Source organism: Lissotriton helveticus, chromosome 10 (genome assembly GCF_964261635.1).
Source record: "Lissotriton helveticus chromosome 10, aLisHel1.1, whole genome shotgun sequence".
Classification (NCBI taxonomy): domain Eukaryota; kingdom Metazoa; phylum Chordata; class Amphibia; order Caudata; family Salamandridae; genus Lissotriton; species Lissotriton helveticus.
The window spans coordinates 115,740,467-115,759,472 of NC_136071.1; the positions used below are offsets into that span (position 1 = coordinate 115,740,467).

Genomic DNA, 19,006 nt, shown 5'->3' on the forward strand with positions numbered 1-19,006 from the left:
CTTTCTAACCTCTTCCACACCAATTCCCACTAATCTAGATGAGGCTACCAGCTCATACACTAAGTGGATAGAAGCTGCAAGGGACAAGCTAGCTCCCACCAAAAGCTTTAGTCACATGAGACAGCAGCCATCCTCTCAGTGGAATTCGAGGGAGTTGAGGAATCAAAAGCTGGCTTGCAAATATTTGGAAAGAATTTGGCGAAATGGCTATAAGGAAAAAGATTTAAAAAAAAGAATAAAAAGCAGAATTGGCATTGTATAAACAGTTACTGAAAAATACAAAACAAGAATATTTTAGTAACAAAATTAAATCGGCCAAAAATGTCCCTAAAGAGCTTTTTTTTGTTAATGCACTAGCCCATCCCTGTGCACCGCCTTTTTCAGCTAGTTAAGAGCTCTGTGATATTATTGCTAAATTTTTCTTTGACAAAGTTAATAGCATTTTTTAACCTTCTCAGACCTGGTCCCCAACTCCAACTCGGAATCTGATCAGGTGAAACTATATCTGGATGCACCTATCCTGAATAGCTTTTTCTCCCCGAACATTTCCGACATTCAAAAACTATTGGAGAAAGCGAAATCAGGCTCCCCATGTGACCCTTGTTCTATCTCAACACTAAAACTGGCGGCTGAACCAGTTTCACACCAACTCACTTTCATCATCAATAATATGTATCAAGAAGATTACTTTCCTAAAGATTGGAAACATGTGTCCATCTTGCCTCTTCTAAAAAAAAAAAAAAAAAAAACCTGGACGCTAGTGATCCCAACAATTTCAGACCGATCTCCAGGCTACGTCTCCCAGCAAAAATTATCGAAAGCAATTTGAATACCCAACTTAAATTCTTGCAGGACTCCCATGCCCTAGATCCAACACAGTACGGGTTCAGAGAGGGCCATAGTACCGAAACGGCACTCTTGAAGTCCACAGAAGAAATCAGAACTATCTTGGACCAAGGTGGAAACGCAGTACTGATCATGTTGGATCTTTCCACGGCCTTTGACACGGTCCATCAAGCATTGTTGATGGACCGCTTATAAGAGGAAGGAGTTGGGGGCAAGGCATGGAAGCTCATTAAATCATTCCTCACTGACAGAATTCAAACAGTGAAGTTGGATGAATTTGAAGTGGCATCCTTCTCTCTACCCTGTGGGGTGGCGCAGGGCTCCTCGCTGGACCCAACCTTATTCAATGTCTATGTATCGTCATTAGCACCCCTAATTCAGAACTTTGGGTTCACTTTAACATCCTACACGGCCGATACACAAATAGTGGTGACATTTTTCCCAGGGGCCACTCATGAAACCGCTTCAAGGCTGCAGGACTGCACGACAGCAGCAGGGGGGTCGATGGCCCCAAAACTGTCTGAAACTGAACTCTGGCAAAACGGAGGTGGTATTGTTTGGCAACAACCCTACTTTTTGGACTGCTAAGTGCTGGCCGGAAGACATGGGTCCCCCACCTATGCCGATCAAGAAAGTGAAGAACCTAGGAATTTTGATTGTTGATTTCAGGGACCAGGTAAATCAGGTCGCATCTGCCACATTGTTTATCCTCAAATCTTGCAAAAAAAGAATGCCTTTTTTGCCGATAGACTCACAACAAATTGTTGTTACTGCATTTATTATGTCCAAATTAGATTACTGCAACAGTTTGTACCTTTCCATCCATAAAGGGTCGTTTAATAAACTGCAGATGTTGCAGAACGCTGTGCTAGACTCATTACTGCCACACCAAAGTATGAGTCAATTTCATCTAAAATAAAAATGCTTCACTGGCTAACTATCAGGAAAAGAACTCAATTTAAGTCTCTTTGCCTGTTTTTTAAAGGCCTGCATGGAATTGGCCCAGAATTCCTCAAACACCGGTTTAAATGGTACTTACCTAAGAGAACACTGCGATCTTCCGACGCAAAACTTGTAAATGTCCCACGGGTAAAAAAAGTCAACTGGGGTGGCAGAAGTTTTACTGTCAATGCGACTAAATCTTGGAATGCTCTTCCTCTGGATCTTTGAATTATGACCAATTTGCACTAAAAACATGGCTTTTTGCTAATTGATCCATTGTACCACTCTCTCCTGTCCTTGCCCCAGCAGTTTCTTCACATAGCGCCAGGACACCTCCAGGTATCAGTTTGCGCTGTATAAGTACTCATAACATTAACATAACATTAACATTAACACTATGTATCACTTTTAAACAGCATCTTTCTTACCCATCCTTCAGCTTGAGCTTTGCAGTGTGCACAAATTTGAAAATGGGAAATAGAAACTGACTAAAGTCGAATGTCAATTTGGCCTTGGCTGACTAACCACACACTATTGGTGCAAATGACTCTTGTCTATGATCATCTTTGGGATTCGCTTTTTTAATACGATGACTGAGGTGATAATTCGTGCTTTCTTGTTATTCCTCCCTAGGCCACTTGCATATAGTACCTTGGCCGATCTGGTACATCACATTCGGCAACATCTACCTCTCAATGACCTTTCCCTCGCTGTCCAGCTTTTTGCCAAGAATATTGACGATGAGTCACTCCCCAGCAGCATCCAGACTATGTCCTGTAAGCTCCTGCTCAACCTTGTGGATTGCATCCGCTCCAAGAGTGAACAGGAAAATGGAAACGGCAGAGATATTCTCATGAGGATGTTGGAGGTGGGTGTTTGCTCATACAAATTTAAGACGTGTAATTTTGTTAAACGCCTTCAGATAAGATTGTTTTTTAAATGTGCGGAATGCTGGCTCTGTATATGGTATGCCTCTAGGTGTTTATACTGTGACAGAGTCCAGGGTTTCCCTAAAAGTGTAAAGGGCTCAATGTAAAACCCAACATGCTCTACTAATGGTAATGTGGTTGAGCAGCCTTGGGCCTAACACAGAGGAGTGTAAGGCATTTATTGCACAACATTGTCCAGTAATGGACACACGATTCAAAAAGGAGATCCACACCAATCATAGTAAATGAGTTTTGTTTGTACTTTATTTTAAGGCCAAAATCTTCGCAATATGGAAAGTACGTTTCTTAATAGAAAAACTTTTCACTTTCGAAAGTCAACTGAACAATTTCTGAGCATTTCAATGTTATCCTATTAAGGAACACAACAATGTGGTTATACGGGTAAGAATCACACTTACGGTTCTAGTCTTCAGGACTAAAGGACAGCAAAGGGCAAGGGTCAGGTGCGTACTAAAACTGCACCACCAGTGGCACAGAGGTGGCCGGGTGCAGAGGTCAAAATCTGAGTTCGGCCCATGGGAGACTGAGGGTGCTCGGAACCACACTGCTTTCAGTTAGTTAGCTTGGTTGCAGGGGGCCAAGCTTTAGGGGTTTAACAAGCACAGCGGGCCATAAAGCAGCACCAAACATAAACCACAAGCAGTACAGGTGTGGCCAGGGGCAGAGTGCAAATTCAACGTCTGGTGCCCAATGCTCTTAAAGGGAGGGAGGGATAGAAATGGGGGACTCTAGTTGGCAGGTTGTTACCCTATCCAAGAAGGGACCCTTTCTCCTATTCAGGATAAGGGAGTTATACTTCTAAAATAACCCCTGTTCACCCCCTTGGTAGCTCGGCATGAGCAGTCAGGCTTATCTCCGAGGCATAGTTATTTCAAATGCTCATGAAGCAAAAATAGAATTAAAAACAGTTCCTTGAAGCTGATAGTTCCGTCCGGGGCTATCACAGCTACGCAAACTCAACAGTTCTGGCTGACCACGGTGTCGGAGGCCTGCCATGGTGTAGGGAAAACCCGCAAACAGTACCTTTAGAAATGCAGGGCATTGGTGACCTTGAAATGAGCTCCAAAGAGCCAGTGTCTGTTCTGTAGGCCGGTGCAGGAGTCATTGAGCCCTTGAAGTCACATGCATTGCGGATCGAACTCCGTGCGTTTGAAGTCAGGAGAGGGGGCGGATAGGCGTGCAGCAGGGCGGCGTGCGGTGCCCTAAGGTTGTGGTGTAGGCAGCGGCTCTGTGATTGCGTCCAGCGGCGTTGGTGAGACCAGGGCTGCAGTACAAAATGGGGCCGTGCTTTGTTGCGCGTGCCCCCAAACAACGGTGTAGGCAGCAGCGTCGATGTCTGCTTGGAGCGTCATCGTAGGTGAGACCAGGGCTGCGTGGCGAAGCGGGACAGTGCTCTGTGTTCTCCAAGAGTGGTTTCCATAGGTCACGGTGCAGGCAGCGTCGTCCTGGATACCAGGGCGACAGTGTGAAGTGAGGCGGTGCGGAGTGCAATGCCCACTGATCATGGTTGCGCTACGAAGTGCGGCAGTTGCCCTCTGCGGTTCCTTCGCATCACGGAGCCGGCATCGGAATAGTTGATGTCGCCTGGTTGCTTTTTCTTCTATTGCAGCACAAAGCACAGAATTCCCAGTGCTGTTAGTAGATGAACTCGAAGTATTTGTTGTTCCTGCGACTTATTGAAAGGGGGCAAGCTCCTCCTCAAACCCTTGTAGAAACTCATGAAAAACAGATGCAGAAAGTTAAGTCCAGTCCTTTCACTGCCCAAGACAGAAGCAGCCACTGCAGGCCAACACAGCAAAGTGGTAGTCTCTCCTCACAGCTTCTCCAGCTCTTCTTCTTGGCAGGTTTCTTGATCCAAAAGAATTCTAAAGTTCTAGGGCTGGGGCCACAATATTAATACAACATTTCCCTTTGAAGTTGGTACAAACCAAGTTTCACTAGCATACATAAACCAATTCAGCCTGGCTCAGGCCAGGTTCACCACAGGAGATGGAGACAGCTTTGTGAGAGGTAGACACAGTCCATTCAGGTGCAAGTGACAACTCGTCTCACTACTCTAAATGCAGCCAGGTCTGTTCAGCCGGATCCTAAAGGTACATATGAGGACTTCTGAGATTTTTGCAATCCTTCCCTCCATGTAGCAACCAAAAGGCCATTGATACAGGTTGCTCTGAGATATATCCATAGTCCTGAAGAAGACCCTGGGTGATGTTTTGCAAAAGCACTCTTTGATTTTGGGTCGAAACGTCTACATACAAATTAGACATTTCGTACATATCAATGCCAAGGAAAAAGGCTATATGTTGTATTATACTTGTTAAGCTTATACGGATGCCCAATTGAGTCTTTTTCTATGTGTTTAGTGAATTGTATTGTGATTGTGTTCTATGTAATACACTTTGTATATGGCACATATTTATGTATTTGAGAGTATCTGTTGTTGAACTGTCCTGTGACTTTATATATTTGTATAAGTATTGCTGTATACGATATATGATTTCCAATATATTGGGAACATCTTGAGCTTATAATGTCAGTCTCTGTGGTATTCAGTGTTGATTGTATGCAATTGATTGTTTTTCCTAGATGTCAGGATAAATGCAAAACGTTCTGAAGCAATTCTACCTTTCTCGACAGAACCAACCATTAGTATGTACTGTTATAATTCCCAGGTTATGTGAGTCACTGGGTTAACCCATTAATATTTAATCACTTTCTAAAAGTGGCATTTTCAAACGGACAATATAAAAATCATCTTTACTAAAAGATGTATTTTTAAATTCTGAGTTTAGGAAGCCTAAACTCCATTTCTCTATCTTGTACCTACAGAAAGTTATACTTATAAGATGGTGCAAAGCAACTCCCATGTTAGCCTATGAGACCGATAGCCCAACAACAGTGAAAAACTAAATGCACAATATTTCACTAATAGGGCATTTAACACACACCAGTACATGTCGTACATTTCTCACACACTGCACCCTGCCCACAGGGCCACCTTGGGCCTACCTTAGTGGTGTCTTATATGTAAAAAAAGGGAAGGTTAGGCCCTGGCATGTGCGTGCACTTATCAGTTCTGCATGGCAGTAAAACCTGTGCTCAGACACTACAGTGGCATGTCAGAGAGACCTTTGAAAGGCTACCTGTGTGGGTGGCACAAAGTGCTGCAAGCCCACTAGTAGCATTTGATTTACATATGAAAACAAAGAGGGAGGAACCCTACTATTTCAAAATAGGGACAGGGTAGATACAGTTGGCAAACACAGAAGGCGTCCCTAGCAGTTACTAGCTGATGTGTGTGAGTACTAGGCAAGCAAAAAACGAAGAAAGTCTAAATGCATAAAAATACATTATTCGTGTGCAAAGATGTCAATTTAAAGGGTCACTCAAACAACAAAAAATACAAAGAAATACAGGAAAATATAGTTTATAAAAATGGTTATGAACAATTTATTACACAAAATATTTTAAAACCATAGTACATTAAAAATGTCATTGATAATCAAATATACAGTACACAAATCAAGAAAACAAGGTCGACGCTGCGTTTAGGTGATTTTCATACAGGTGTTCACCTTCTTCATGACAGTTTTCTAAATGGTAAAAACAATTCATACTGTTATTCTTCAAACATGTTGTTGGTGAGACCCTCTTTTAACTGCACAAATTAAAATCTTGCCCTGTGCCCGGCCGCGAGCACTTACATCTTTATTATATCATTATAAACATTCTATACTATAAGAAAAACTCTTAAAGCGGACAATCCACATAAGTCATTAATTATCCTACTCGGCGTTCTCCATAAGGAACATAACATTTTTTCAGCCGGATATTTTAACATCGTGTATCCTCGCTGGAATTTAATAATAACGGGACACTGAAAGATAGACATACCTTTTATTAATCGCAAGGACTGGTCTAACAACAGTTGTCACTTCCAGAGTATGTGAGATCAAATATATGTGGCTGTACTTTCTAAAGTTTCATAAAGATACGTCTGGGGTCAGAACTTATTCAAAATAGAATTAGAGAATATCTCTCATAAATGTCCAATGCGTATGTTGCAAACTAAACCTTACTAAAAGAAATAAATACATACCAATGACTACTCGGCTCTCGAAATTGGGAGACCTTCTAATAGTTCCGAATTGATAAAAGAAAACTGTCAAAAATAAATGGAAGGTCTTAGCTAATTTAATACAGGGTGCCGCTGGTATAAAATTAAATACGGACCGGGGCCCAAAAAGACTTGCCTAGTAGGTGCCTGGCAGGGGACCTGAAAATTGGTCTACTTGCAAATCGTGACTGGATAGCGGCTGAGCCTAGCACATCCCCAACTTTTTAATTTTTCTGGCTCTGTAATGTTCAAATAACAGAAAAGATAGTTCAGTTCATCTGAGATTACATTAAATTACCTTGGCTAGTAAGGCAATCTCAGATGAACTGAACTATCTTTTCTGTTTGGGCCCGGTCCGTATTTAATTTTTTACCAGCGGCACCCTGTATTAAATTAGCTAAGACCTTCCAGAAAAATTAAAAAGTTGGGGATGTGCTAGGCTCAGCCGCTATCCAGTCACGATTTGCAAGTAGACCAATTTTCAGGTCCCCTGCCAGGCACCTACCAGGCAAATCTTTTTGGGCCCCGGTCCGTATTTAATTTTATACCAGCGGCACCCTGTATTAAATTAGCTAAGACCTTCCATTTATTTTTGACAGTTTTTCTTTTATCAATTGGATCCAAAAAAGGAGAAACACGTTTGCTGCAAATGTCTTGTTTGACATTTTTCTACACCAAAATGCAGCCTGAGGAGGAAAGAAAAAAGCTTTTAAAATGCCAGCAATAAATACATAACTAAATAAAACAAGACAGAGTGGTCGCAAAGTGGCCAGTTTCGTTTTATTTACACCCAAAGACATTTGCGCCATGTTTCAGAGTTTGCCAGTGAAGTGCTACTTTTATTTTCATGTCATTAGCTTTTCAAGCAAATGCACTCATTGATTTCTGAATAATGAGTGTAAAAGCACTATGGTGTATTCCCTGTGTTTGCTTTCTTCCAGTACACTGTTACTTTTTTTTCAGGCAGCATATTACTCAAGTCTAGTGCATAATTTGAAATGAGTTGCTTCCAGGTGTTTATAGTGGGGCACAATTGGGTTGTAGCTGAAGGCAGTGTGTTTCTCTCAACAGGGCAGTATGGTGTTCAGTGAGTTAGAGGATCTGGCACTCTGTGCCAATGACCGAAACTGCACGGCTCTGACACAAATGGCTTGTGATAGCACTTTCAAGCGTATTTGGGACATTCTGCAAATGGCAAATTTATCAGATGAATGTAATGTGTTGGCCAATAACAACCGAGTGCATGTGTGCATTGTCACCGAGTGCTTGTGGCAAAAATAAATGTGGATGAATACAGATAAAATGCCCAAAAATAAATATGGATAAATACAGACGGAAATGGCAAAAAAACAAATACCATAAAACCGGGAGCCCTAGTCATATTACAAAGATGGCAGGCCTTTGAAGCTTCCCCTTCGAGCACTGACCCATCTTTGGAGAGGAGGTGCGACACCTCAGCCCAGAATGTGCATTGTTTCTAGTTCCAGAGAACGGAGGCGCTCCACCCAGGGGGTCCAGAAGCATGCCTGTGTGTGACAGGATGCCTAAAGCCAGTCAGTGCCCACACCAGGGTCAGTTGATTTTCAAGGGGCACCTCTGAGGTGTCATCCGAGTACATGTTACAATAAATCGCACACTGACATCGGTGTGGGTTTATTGTGAGCAGTAGTTTGGTACCAAACACTCTTGTTAGGTCGAGCTGGAAAAAGCATGCGAAGCATGCGTCCAAGCTGGACAACTAATGTTACTGACTTCTGGGAATGTGAGACACGAGTCGGCCACGCGCTTTTTCTGCCTCGGATTTGTCCTTGTGAGCGCGCTTTGGCTGCTGGCTGCTTGCTGTGTGGGTACGCTTTCGGTTAGGCCACAATTCCCTTGCAATGCGCGCTTCATCGTGATCCTCCCGGGCCATGGTCGGCCAGGGCAACAGCACGTACGGAGGCCCCCCCCCCCCAGCCCCCTTTTAAACTTACCGGGCCAATCTCGGGGGACTCCACTGTCAGCACGCGGCAGGGGCAGGCACCGGGCATGTGCCTCGTGCCCCCTCCGCAGAGTTCATGCTGCGGCTCTTGCCAGCTCCTTTCCCGGGGCTCCCTCTTGGTCAAGGGAGCCCCGCAACACTTGCGCAGACTCCTGCTGGCGGCCCCGGAGCTCTCCGCCGCTCACAGGAGCCCCGGGCCGCGAGACGCATTCACTCCGCCTGCCTCCTTTTCCGGTCCGGACGCGGCCCCGCCCCCGTCGCAGGCGACCTTGCCTGACTTCCGGGGCGGCCGCGGTGGGATTCCGGGGGCATTTTCTGCCACACAAACCTTGTTAACTTTCCCGGACAGTATTTTTCCTGGTGAAATAATGGCTGTCCGTGTGCCTTCAGCAGCATGACGGCGTTTCTGGAAAATCCCGACCAATTGTTTCAAAATGTTTGAGTGCTATATTTAGTCGTGCAAATTTAGTGAAAACAAACCACGGAGACGCTGTGTGGCTGCCCTCATAGTTATGGCTTTTTAATGTTGCCTTAAATTCCCAGTTACCAACCTCCCCTAATGGTAAAATGGCTGCTGCTGTTTAGTTGTTATGTTGAGGAACATTGTGAGGCCGCAGGTTCTGTCATCTGGACTGTGTCCTCAGATCCAGAATCTCTAAAACGCGATTTATTACCGTGTACGACTGCAGAGGGTATTTTGTGTAACTAATTCGACCGTAGGTGCATACAATAATGGGCACTGAGTCCCAATGATTTCCTGGGGCACCACATCATTTCAGCCTACTTTAGAGCACAATATCACAAAAAAAGGCTTTGAGTACAATTCTACTCAATTAAGGCATTTGATCACAACTGAAACAGACAAAGAATAAAACTTCACTTACTGCCATAGGAGCAAAGTTTAAATGTGTGCTCCTCCCCTGTAAGTAAGGGCTACTTGTCATAACTATGAAATACCTTGGCACAGTTACTAAAGCACCATAGGCCTCTGCTCTCCTTTACTCACCAGGCCTGTTGCAGCAAATACCCTCCATAACAAGCACTTGCAACGTACACGGGTCTGCATTTGCAGCATTAGTACATTAGAGTGAGACACCCGGGAGGGAGAGGACAGAAAGGGCTGTAGTTATGACCACAACAGCACTATCCTTGCTTGCTACCAACAAGCATTGCCATAGCCAATAGGACTCGCATTAGGAAAGTGTAAGCTATTGGCTTTGTGAATAACAATGCTATTAATTTATATATTTTCAAAGCCAACACATATTTAAAAACTGTGTCATTTACAATACCAATAGCTCACACTTTCCTAATGCGAGACCTATTGCATTGCAAATGCTTCTGTTTGGTGAAGCCATCATGGTGCTTTGGAACTTGAGTTGTCGAGTAGCCGGCCCATGTACTCTCTGTGGCTTAACTGTCACTTACAATATTAGGGTCTAGTCCTTAATATTGTAGGAACATATCAGCTCATGCAGATTTGCCCACACCTGGGATATAGTGCACCCTGCCTTAGTGCTGGTAAGGCCTGCTAGAGAGTTAACTTACCTATATATTCGGAAGTGCTAGCTGGCATGGCACACAGGTAGTGTGCCATCTCGATTTTGTCTGCACCAGGCCAGGCATGCTGCAGTGGCAGTCTGCATGGCCTAGGTGAGGGGTACTTAGGGGGCCCTCTTCAGTCCCCATGCTCTTGGTACCCAGGTGCCTGAAGGGCCAATTGGGGAATAGGTGTTAGGGAAGAAGTACGGACACAGGGACCTTTTGCACTACAATCAAAACCACATCCATGTCCAGGCAAAAAGTGGGGGCTAACCATGTTAAAAGAGGCAATTTATCACAAAATGTAAAGCAATTCAATATCGTTGTTGCAAATCTTGTTTCCTGGATTACTTTGAATAACAAACGTTCTAAACTTGCTCGTTGAGTTTACACCTATGCTTGAGTTACATTTTAATCTTAATGAATTTGCAAATAATTCCTTAAATTATGACTTACTTATGCCTACTTTCACTCCTGGGGTATAGGCCATCAACCAGGACAGAATTCCATAAATACGCCTGTTGATCTACAAACATTTCTATTTGGTCAGATGTGATGTGTAAGTGCATTTGCACACTTGCACTTTGTTTTAGCTTTCTCGTAGAAATGTTTCCTTCTTAAGGACTTCTTCTCTCTTATACCTCTTCGTTTTTCAGGGGCAGAGAGGGTTGTGGGGGCACTGTGATTATATTGATGCCTTTTCAGGGTGATAAACTTTCTGCAAATGTTTGGTGAAGACTAGTTAGCTAAGGAGCTTGAGGGCATTCTTAAACGTTTGCTGGTACACCCTCTGAAGAATGTCCCCCAAAAATATTACCTAATTTCCATGTGATCAACTCCCATTTGTACATTTAAAATTCCAACATTCATGATTGTGTATCGAAAATAGGAGTTTGCACCTTGAAAAGTATTTAATGGCACCTCTAAATGGAAGTTAGATGCACAAACTGCTTTATGAATTGAGCTCAATCTTTGTCTTAAATGTTAAATAGGAAAAAAATGGACATGTGGTCTATTTGTGTCCTAATTGCATGTTTCCACTTCCATCCAATTTAGTTTTTGTAATTTGATTTTAACTGGATCCCACACACCATATTTGGCAAACACTGTTACTACTTTAATTTAAGACCGGTTGGGATCCTTATCAGCGTTCCTCACCACCCTACATTACTGTGCCCAGTGCCTCACAATACCCACCTGGAAGCCATAGGAATGGGCTACAAATTCCTTTGCTTGAATTCTTCTTTCTTGAGCCTGCAAGTATTTGCATGCAGAAAAAGCTTTTGTCCCCAACCCCATATTATAATATTACAACAGGCCCCTGTTATTTAAAACTTAGCACCAATTCTGTAAACTCTATGAACGTGTTCAAGATTTTATCTCTGCCTCATAAGGTGGTCATGCTTCCTGTGTTGTTTTTGTCTGCATTCCAATTTTAATACCACTGTGGTAACATGCCAACAATTAAACGTTGTCTATTTTTAAGAAAGCCTTCTTTTTCATAAATATATTAGCATTTACTGTATATTTAGTCCAGTGAGCTTCTAAAGCACTAAATAAAGTTTTGACTGCTGGACTGCTATCACTGTAGAATCCAGTGCCTAAGGTGAGTTTAATTGGGTATGAAGCTGGAGTGCAATTGTTTTTGTGATCCCAGCTGTCAAAGGCATTACAGCTTACCTCTAGCAATTGAGTGAGTGAGTGAGCGATTGAATGGTACGGAAAGGTCTGAAATACAAAGGGCTAGGAACTTCCTGATATCAGAGTAGCAGAAAACGCAGACTACAAAAGCTGTTAGTTTTTTAATATGTTCGTTCTTAACACAATATAAAATGTTCATCTGAAAGAGACACGTTAGTGATAGATTCCTTACCTTAGAATATCCCCAGGCGTCAGACTGGATCCGGAAATTTTTGCGTAGCAATACCCCTGCGCGTCAGTAGGAGTCGTCTGCGGCGCCGCGTCCGTCGTCGGCATCGTTAGCGCCGGAATGACGTCGTCTGAGTACTTAGACGCCGCCCATGCGCGCTGACGTCAGTTCTTCTTTTTTCCGCGCCAGCTAGCGCAGATCCGGAGAAGCTCTACCCCTAGTCATTTTTTGACTAAACTTCTTGATCTTTTTGATCATTTGATCATCACTCCGACGGTGCCGGTAGGGATGCCCGGGTTCAAGCCCTGTTCGAAGTGCGACCTACTGATGTCGGTCACGGACCCCCATCGCCGGTGCCTGAAGTGCTTAGGCCTCGACCACGACGGCCGCACCTGCTCCGACTGCCGGGCCCTGACGTCGAAGGCTAGGCGGGAGCGGTCCCGCAAGCGGCTCGAGCTCCGGCAGTCGGCCTCGCGCCGTTCCAGGTCCCGGTCCCACGGGAGGTCGAGGGACCGGTCGCGGGGTCGGAGTCCCCGCAGCTCCGGGTGTGGACATCGGTCGTCGGGATCCAAGTCCTCAGGTAAGAGGCATGAGAGGTCGGAGCGGCATCATCGCTCCTCCGACCCACCACGACGCTCACACGATGCGGCCGGGGGTTCGGGCGACACCGCCCTCGTGGCTCCGAGAGAGTCGCAAGCGTCGCCGCCTGCCCCACACCTTCGGGTCCCTGGGCACGGCGCGACGCCGGAGGAGGTCGAGCGGTACCTCATGGCCGTGAGGTCCCTCCCTCCTCAGCCGGGCCCCGCGGCGCCTTCGGGCCCAGCGGTCCCGGCTGGAGGCCCTAGCGGGTCGGGCGCATCGGCCCCGGCGCCGCCGGGTGCTTCGGCCCCGGCGCCGCCAGCGACTTCGGTCCCGGCGCCGCATGACCTCACCGGACCCGCTTCCGGATCCGGGTCGTCGCCGGTCGACCTCACGACCTCACCGGCGCCGACCCCGAGGGTGTCGCCCCCGGCGCCCATTGTGGACGCCGTCCCCAGTCTTCCCTCCGGTCCGACTCTGGCGCCGGAACGGCCTTTGGAGATTTTTGGGTTTCGCCTGCCGAAGGCTGCGCTTTGCGCAGCTTTTCGGCGCAGGTGAAATCCTATGTTGACCATAAGCACTTCGGGAACGTCCCCCGGCTCTCATTGGCTAGCTCCATAAATGGAGGCTAGCCATTGAGTGCCAGATCTGTCCGTCAAGGCCGGACCAGATTCGGGGGCGTTCCCGAGATTTTTTCCCAGGGCGGAGTTAAGTTTTTTCCCGTTCCCTCCCCTTTCACTGAAAGTCTGTCCATTCCCGCCCCCTCCGTGTGCCTTTCCGCCCCCCCCCTCGCTGTCCTGTGCACGTTTCCCGCCGTCCGTGTCCTCTCCCGCGAACCCTCCCGCCCCCTCCCGCCGTCCGTGTCCTCTCCCGCCCCCTCCCGCCGTCCGTGTCCTCTCCCGCCCCCTCCCGCCGTCCGTGTCCTCTCCCGCCCCCTCCCGCCGTCCGTGTCCTCTCCCGCCCCCTCCCGCCGTTCGTGTCCTCTCCCGCCCCCTCCCGCCCCCCGTGTCCTCTCCCGCCCCCTGTGTCCTCGTAGGTGCTTGTTTCTATCTGCGAGACCCAATACTGCTGCTTTCCCCTCTGCAGGCTTTGCAAGCTGTGTCTGAGCCGCCAGGTCTATTAACAGTTCTCAAGGGAAAGAAAAACCAGAAACACGAGGCCAGCACGCCCAGGTAAATATATATTTTCTTAGGCGGCCCCCGTGTCCTCGTAGGTGCTTGTTACTCCTTGAACTGACGGAACCGCAACGGAAAGCAGGCGGTTACACAAGACCACTTGTATTTAAAGAAGCGCTGCTTTCATATGCAACTCCGGGGCTGGTATTGCTGTGGGAGGGGGGATTGCAGCGCCAGAAGCCCCTGTGGGGAGGGCAGTGCACTGCAGCTCGTTCACTGTTGGCATGCCGTGGCACGCGTGTTTAAGGCTGTCTGCCTTGTATGCTCACACTTCTGTTATCTGGTCAGCCGTGTGGGTATTTCAGTCTGGTTGAAAATACTGCAGCTTCAGGTGTCTGTCTACGCTAGTGAAAGATCTTTTGGGTAGAGCGCAGTTACACGTGTAGCTTGCAGGCAGGGTTAGATGCCTGGTGTGTCTGCTTCGCGTTTTATCCTTCCATGTAATTTAATTACTGTGGCATTCTGCCTATAAACCGCCCTTATTTCACAGGCTAATTTCCGTTAGGTGTTCAAGCTTCTCTAAGCATTGCCCTTTGAGATAATGTCCAGAGGTTAGTTTTACATGCACTGCTTTGATTGCATGCTATATAATAATCATGCCATGTTTTTTTTTTAGAAAGGAACAGTTCGTGAATGACTGTAGATACTACCCAGAGTCACTCAAAAGGAGTTTGATTTAATTACTCAATGCGTGACTAGTTGTCCCGTTTTCCTGCAGTATTATATACTCATTCTATTAGTTTTGGCCAACTTTATAGGCATTTTAAAGATAACAGCTTGTGATGAGCAGAGATCTGTGATGAAGAGCCCCCCGACCACCCCCACCAACCTCCTCTGTCCCAGAGATCTACTGGCTTTTATGTGTATATGTGGTTAGCAGGAGTCTGACCAAACTAGCTGCAGAGGCCCCATGGGAGAGGCCTGGCTCCTCGCTGATACCAGGCAGGCCCAGGAGCATATTGGGACTGGAGTGCGGATGGCAGGTGACCATATGTTCTGTTCGACCCCACTTATCACAATCCCAGCAATCTGTATCCCTTTGCTGTGCTTACAATACATGTTTACCCTCGCAGCATGCGCTTTTAGCGTATCCCTGCCAACTCTTGCTAGTTTCCTCCTCGCACTGGATGTTTTAATACCATCTGTTATAAGTGTGCTTAGAACTGTAAGGCTTAACCGACAAGCACAATTATGTATGTTGACCATTGTATACATTGAGGTACGATTTGTGCAATTTTTCTCTCAGGGCGTTTTATTAATACTGTCGGACTGAAATTGACTGTGCAGCCTTTTCCCCACAGTTTATTGCCAGGGTTTGTCCACAACTCCTTCGCAGCGGTTCCTTCTAGTTGGGCATCCCAATGCGCTTTCAAGGCAGCTCAGCTTTCTTTAACAACTACATTGGTGCACGATTGATGTGTGCATTTATATTCCAATGTGCACTGCTTACTAAAGGAAGCACATTTGTTATATTTTCTGGCCAGGGAGGCACATATGATATATGTACTTATCAGATCCGTTTATTGTTGCCAATTATGTATACATTTCCTTAATTGTGTGTTGTTTCTACAGCCATGTATCCCTGCGAAGCAGTTACATTATTTCTCCTGTCGCCAAAGAAACCTTGGAATTAAGTGACAGCTTATTAATCATTTCAATACTTAACTTCTCTACAAGAGAGCTTAAAAATATTGGCAAAGCCAATAGATCTGCCTAAACGTTTGTTTCTGTTTGCCTCTCCTGGGCCCTGTTCCTTTCCACCCACTATAGTTTTAGGGGTGTGGGCGTTCTATTATTAAAAGAATATTACTGTACCTACCCACTGCTGCTGCTGGCTTTTCGTTAGTGTACTTTTACAGTTTCCTTGAAATACCATGCAATGTTGATTCCCTGTGATGGATTAATGATCACAATTAATGCCTTGGTTTCATACTGGAACTGGTTAATGTGCAGAGTGCAGAGTGGTGAGTGCAGAGTGGTGAGTGCAGAGTGGTGAGTGCAGAGTGGTGAGTGCAGAGTGGTGAGTGCAGAGTGGTGAGTGCAGAGTGGTGAGTGCAGAGTGGTGAGTGCAGAGTGACTAGGGAGTGCAGAGTGACTAGGGAGTGCAGAGTGACTAGGGAGTGCAGAGTGACTAGGGAGTGCAGAGTGACTAGGGAGTGCAGAGTGACTAGGGAGTGCAGCGTGACTAGGGAGTGCAGAGTGACTAGGGAGTGCAGCGTGACTAGGGAGTGCAGCGTGACTAGGGAGTGCAGCGTGACTAGGGAGTGCAGCGTGACTAGGGAGTGCAGCGTGACTAGGGAGTGCAGCGTGACTAGGGAGTGCAGCGTGACTAGGGAGTGCAGCGTGACTAGGGAGTGCAGCGTGACTAGGGAGTGCAGCGTGACTAGGGAGTGCAGCGTGACTAGGGAGTGCAGCGTGACTAGGGAGTGCAGCGTGACTAGGGAGTGCTAGGGACTGCAGAGTGACTGCAGAGATTAAGCTAATGGCAATGTAAATGACAATGCCATTTATTTATCTGTTTTCAAAACCAACACATAAATACAAATGTTGTCATTTACAATGCCAATAGCTCTAACTTTTCCAAAGGCGAAACCATTGCATTGTAAATGCTTGTTATTTCCATGAGGAGGCCCAGTCTGTTGACCCTGAGTTACAGGAGACTGGTGGCGGAGGTGATTGGGAGGGGTCTGAGGACCCTCTGGCACAGGAGTGTCAGTCTCAAGAGGACTGGACATATGAGCTTGGGGAGGCCAGTGGTATTGACACCTCGCCAGACACTGGATTTGTCTCCCCTCCCACCGTGGCTATGGAGGAGGGGGCTGCTTATAGCGTAGTGTTAACGAGGGCAGCCAAGGCCTTGGGCCTTGAGCTCCCCGTTGCGGCCGTGAGGACTAACCTCCTCACTGAGGTTCTTAAACCGCAGGCAAGCTCCAGTGAGCCTCTGCTGCCGTTTAATGAAGCCTTATGTGACGTTCTTGTGGGCGCTTGGTCCAAGCCCGCCACGGGTCTGCCTGTGGATAGGAACGTGGCCAGACGCTACCGCCCGGCTCCGGGCGACCCTTGCTTTTTGTCCACCCATCCCACCCCAGAGAGCCTGGTTATCCAGGCCTCCACTTCCCAGACCGCATTCCCGACGGCCCCGCCCGAACGGGAATCCAAGAGATACGAACAGTTCGGGAAGAAAGTGTTCTCGCCCCTGAGTCTGGGACTGCGGTCTGTCAATACCGCGTGTCTCTTGGGCCGCTACACCCACACACTGTGGGACACGGTCGCGGACGTGCTGCCACAATGCCCGGAGGAGGTCCGGGCTAAACTCGCCCAAGCCCTTGTGGAGGGTCGAGATGCGGCACGATACTCTATCCGGTGTGGACTGGATACCACGGACTCACTGGGCAGGGCGACGGGAACGACGGTGGCGGTTCGCCGCCACGCCTGGTTGAGGTCTGCCAATTTCTCGGCCGATGTCCAGGCCACCGTCCTGGATATGCCGTTCGATGGCCGTCGCCTCTTTGGCGACAAGGCAGACCATGCGCTGGAGCGCTTTAAGGACTCCAGGGCTACGGGCAAGTCCTTAGGCCTCTCGGCCACGCGCCAGCAATCGGGTGCCTTTCTCTCCTTTCGTGGCCACGGAAGGGGCGTCCCCACACGTGCTGCCAGCCACGCACTGCAGAATACCCAGCAGCGCGGTGGCGGCCGTGGAAACTGCCGTGGCGGCGGCAGTCGGGGTCAGCGGCGAGGCCAGTCCACACCTCCCTCCGCAGCACCTGCCTCCAAGCCTTCCTAGTCCGAGCTTTCAGGCCCATGTGACACCATCACCACTTCCACTGGCTCACTGTCACATCGGACAGGTGGGTGCTGCAAATCGTCCGAAGGGGCACTCCCTCCCCTTCGAGGCGACCCCTCCGGCCATGCCACGCAATTCCACCGCGTGTCGGGGGATCACTTGAAACTTCTGCAAGAGGAAGTCACGGCCCTCTTGGCCAAGGGGGCCATCAAGCGCGTTCCTGGGCCAGAAGTAGGGTGTGGATGTTACTCCCACTACTTTCTGGTGCCCAAGAAGGGCAAGGGGGGCCTGCGCCCGATCTTGGACCTACGGAACGTCAACGGCTTCCTCCGTCAACAGAAGTTCAAGATGCTGACTTTGGCTCAGGTCTTAGCTGCCCTGGACCCCGGAGACTGGATGGTAGCGTTGGACTTGCAGGACGCTTAATTTCACATCCCCGTCCTGCCGGCCCACCGGCGTTACCTGCGGTTCACGGTAGGCCACGAGCACTTTCAGTTTACCGTGCTCCCCTTTGGCCTTACCAGCGCCCCACGGGTGTTCTCGAAGGTGATGGCGGTGGTCGCAGCTCATCTGCGCAGGTTAGGGGTGTCAGTCTTCCCCTACCTCGACGACTGGTTGTTGAAGGCGGGCTCGCCCCAGACAGTCGTCAGCCACCTCCAGACTACGGCCGACCTCCTGCATTTGCTGGGGTTCTCCATCAATGTGCCGAAGTCGCACCTGTGTCCCTCTCAGAAGCTCCTCTTCATCGGAGCGGTTCTAGACTCTGCGCAGTTTCGTGTTTACCCTCCCGAACAGCGGGCTCGGGATATTCAGGCTCTGATTCCCATCTTTCGGCCTTTATCCCGAGTCTCGGTCAGGTTGACGCTGCGGCTTCTGGGGCTGATGGCCTCCTGCATCCTACTGGTGCGTCACGCCCGGTGGCGGATGCGAGCTCTGCAGTGGGACCTGAAGTTTCAGTGGGCCCAGCATCAGGGCAACCTGTCCGATCACGTCTTGATCTCGGAGGGCACTGCAAGACAGTTGCAGTGGTGGCTCACGGACCGCGATTGGGTCAGTGGCAGATCCCTCTCCCTACCCCACCCGGAGCACGTAGTTCTGACGGACGCATCCCTCCAGGGCTGGGGTGGCCACATGGGAGAGGCGGAGATCAGAGGACTCTGGTCTCCGGCGGAGGCCCGGCTCCACATCAACCTGTTGGAGTTACGGGCGATTCGGCTAGC

At 48.0% G+C, this 19,006-nt stretch overlaps 1 protein-coding gene across 1 annotated transcript in view; it reads left to right on the plus strand.

The window, feature by feature from the left end:
- The window catches only part of TRRAP (transformation/transcription domain associated protein), an 885,394-nt gene that overhangs the window by 95,341 nt on the left and 771,047 nt on the right, over nucleotides 1-19,006 (plus strand). Inside the window, exon 14 of the mRNA XM_078664902.1 lies at nucleotides 2,422-2,656. Coding sequence (XP_078521028.1) covers nucleotides 2,422-2,656 — 235 coding nt within the window. The remainder of the gene's footprint in view (nucleotides 1-2,421; nucleotides 2,657-19,006) is intronic.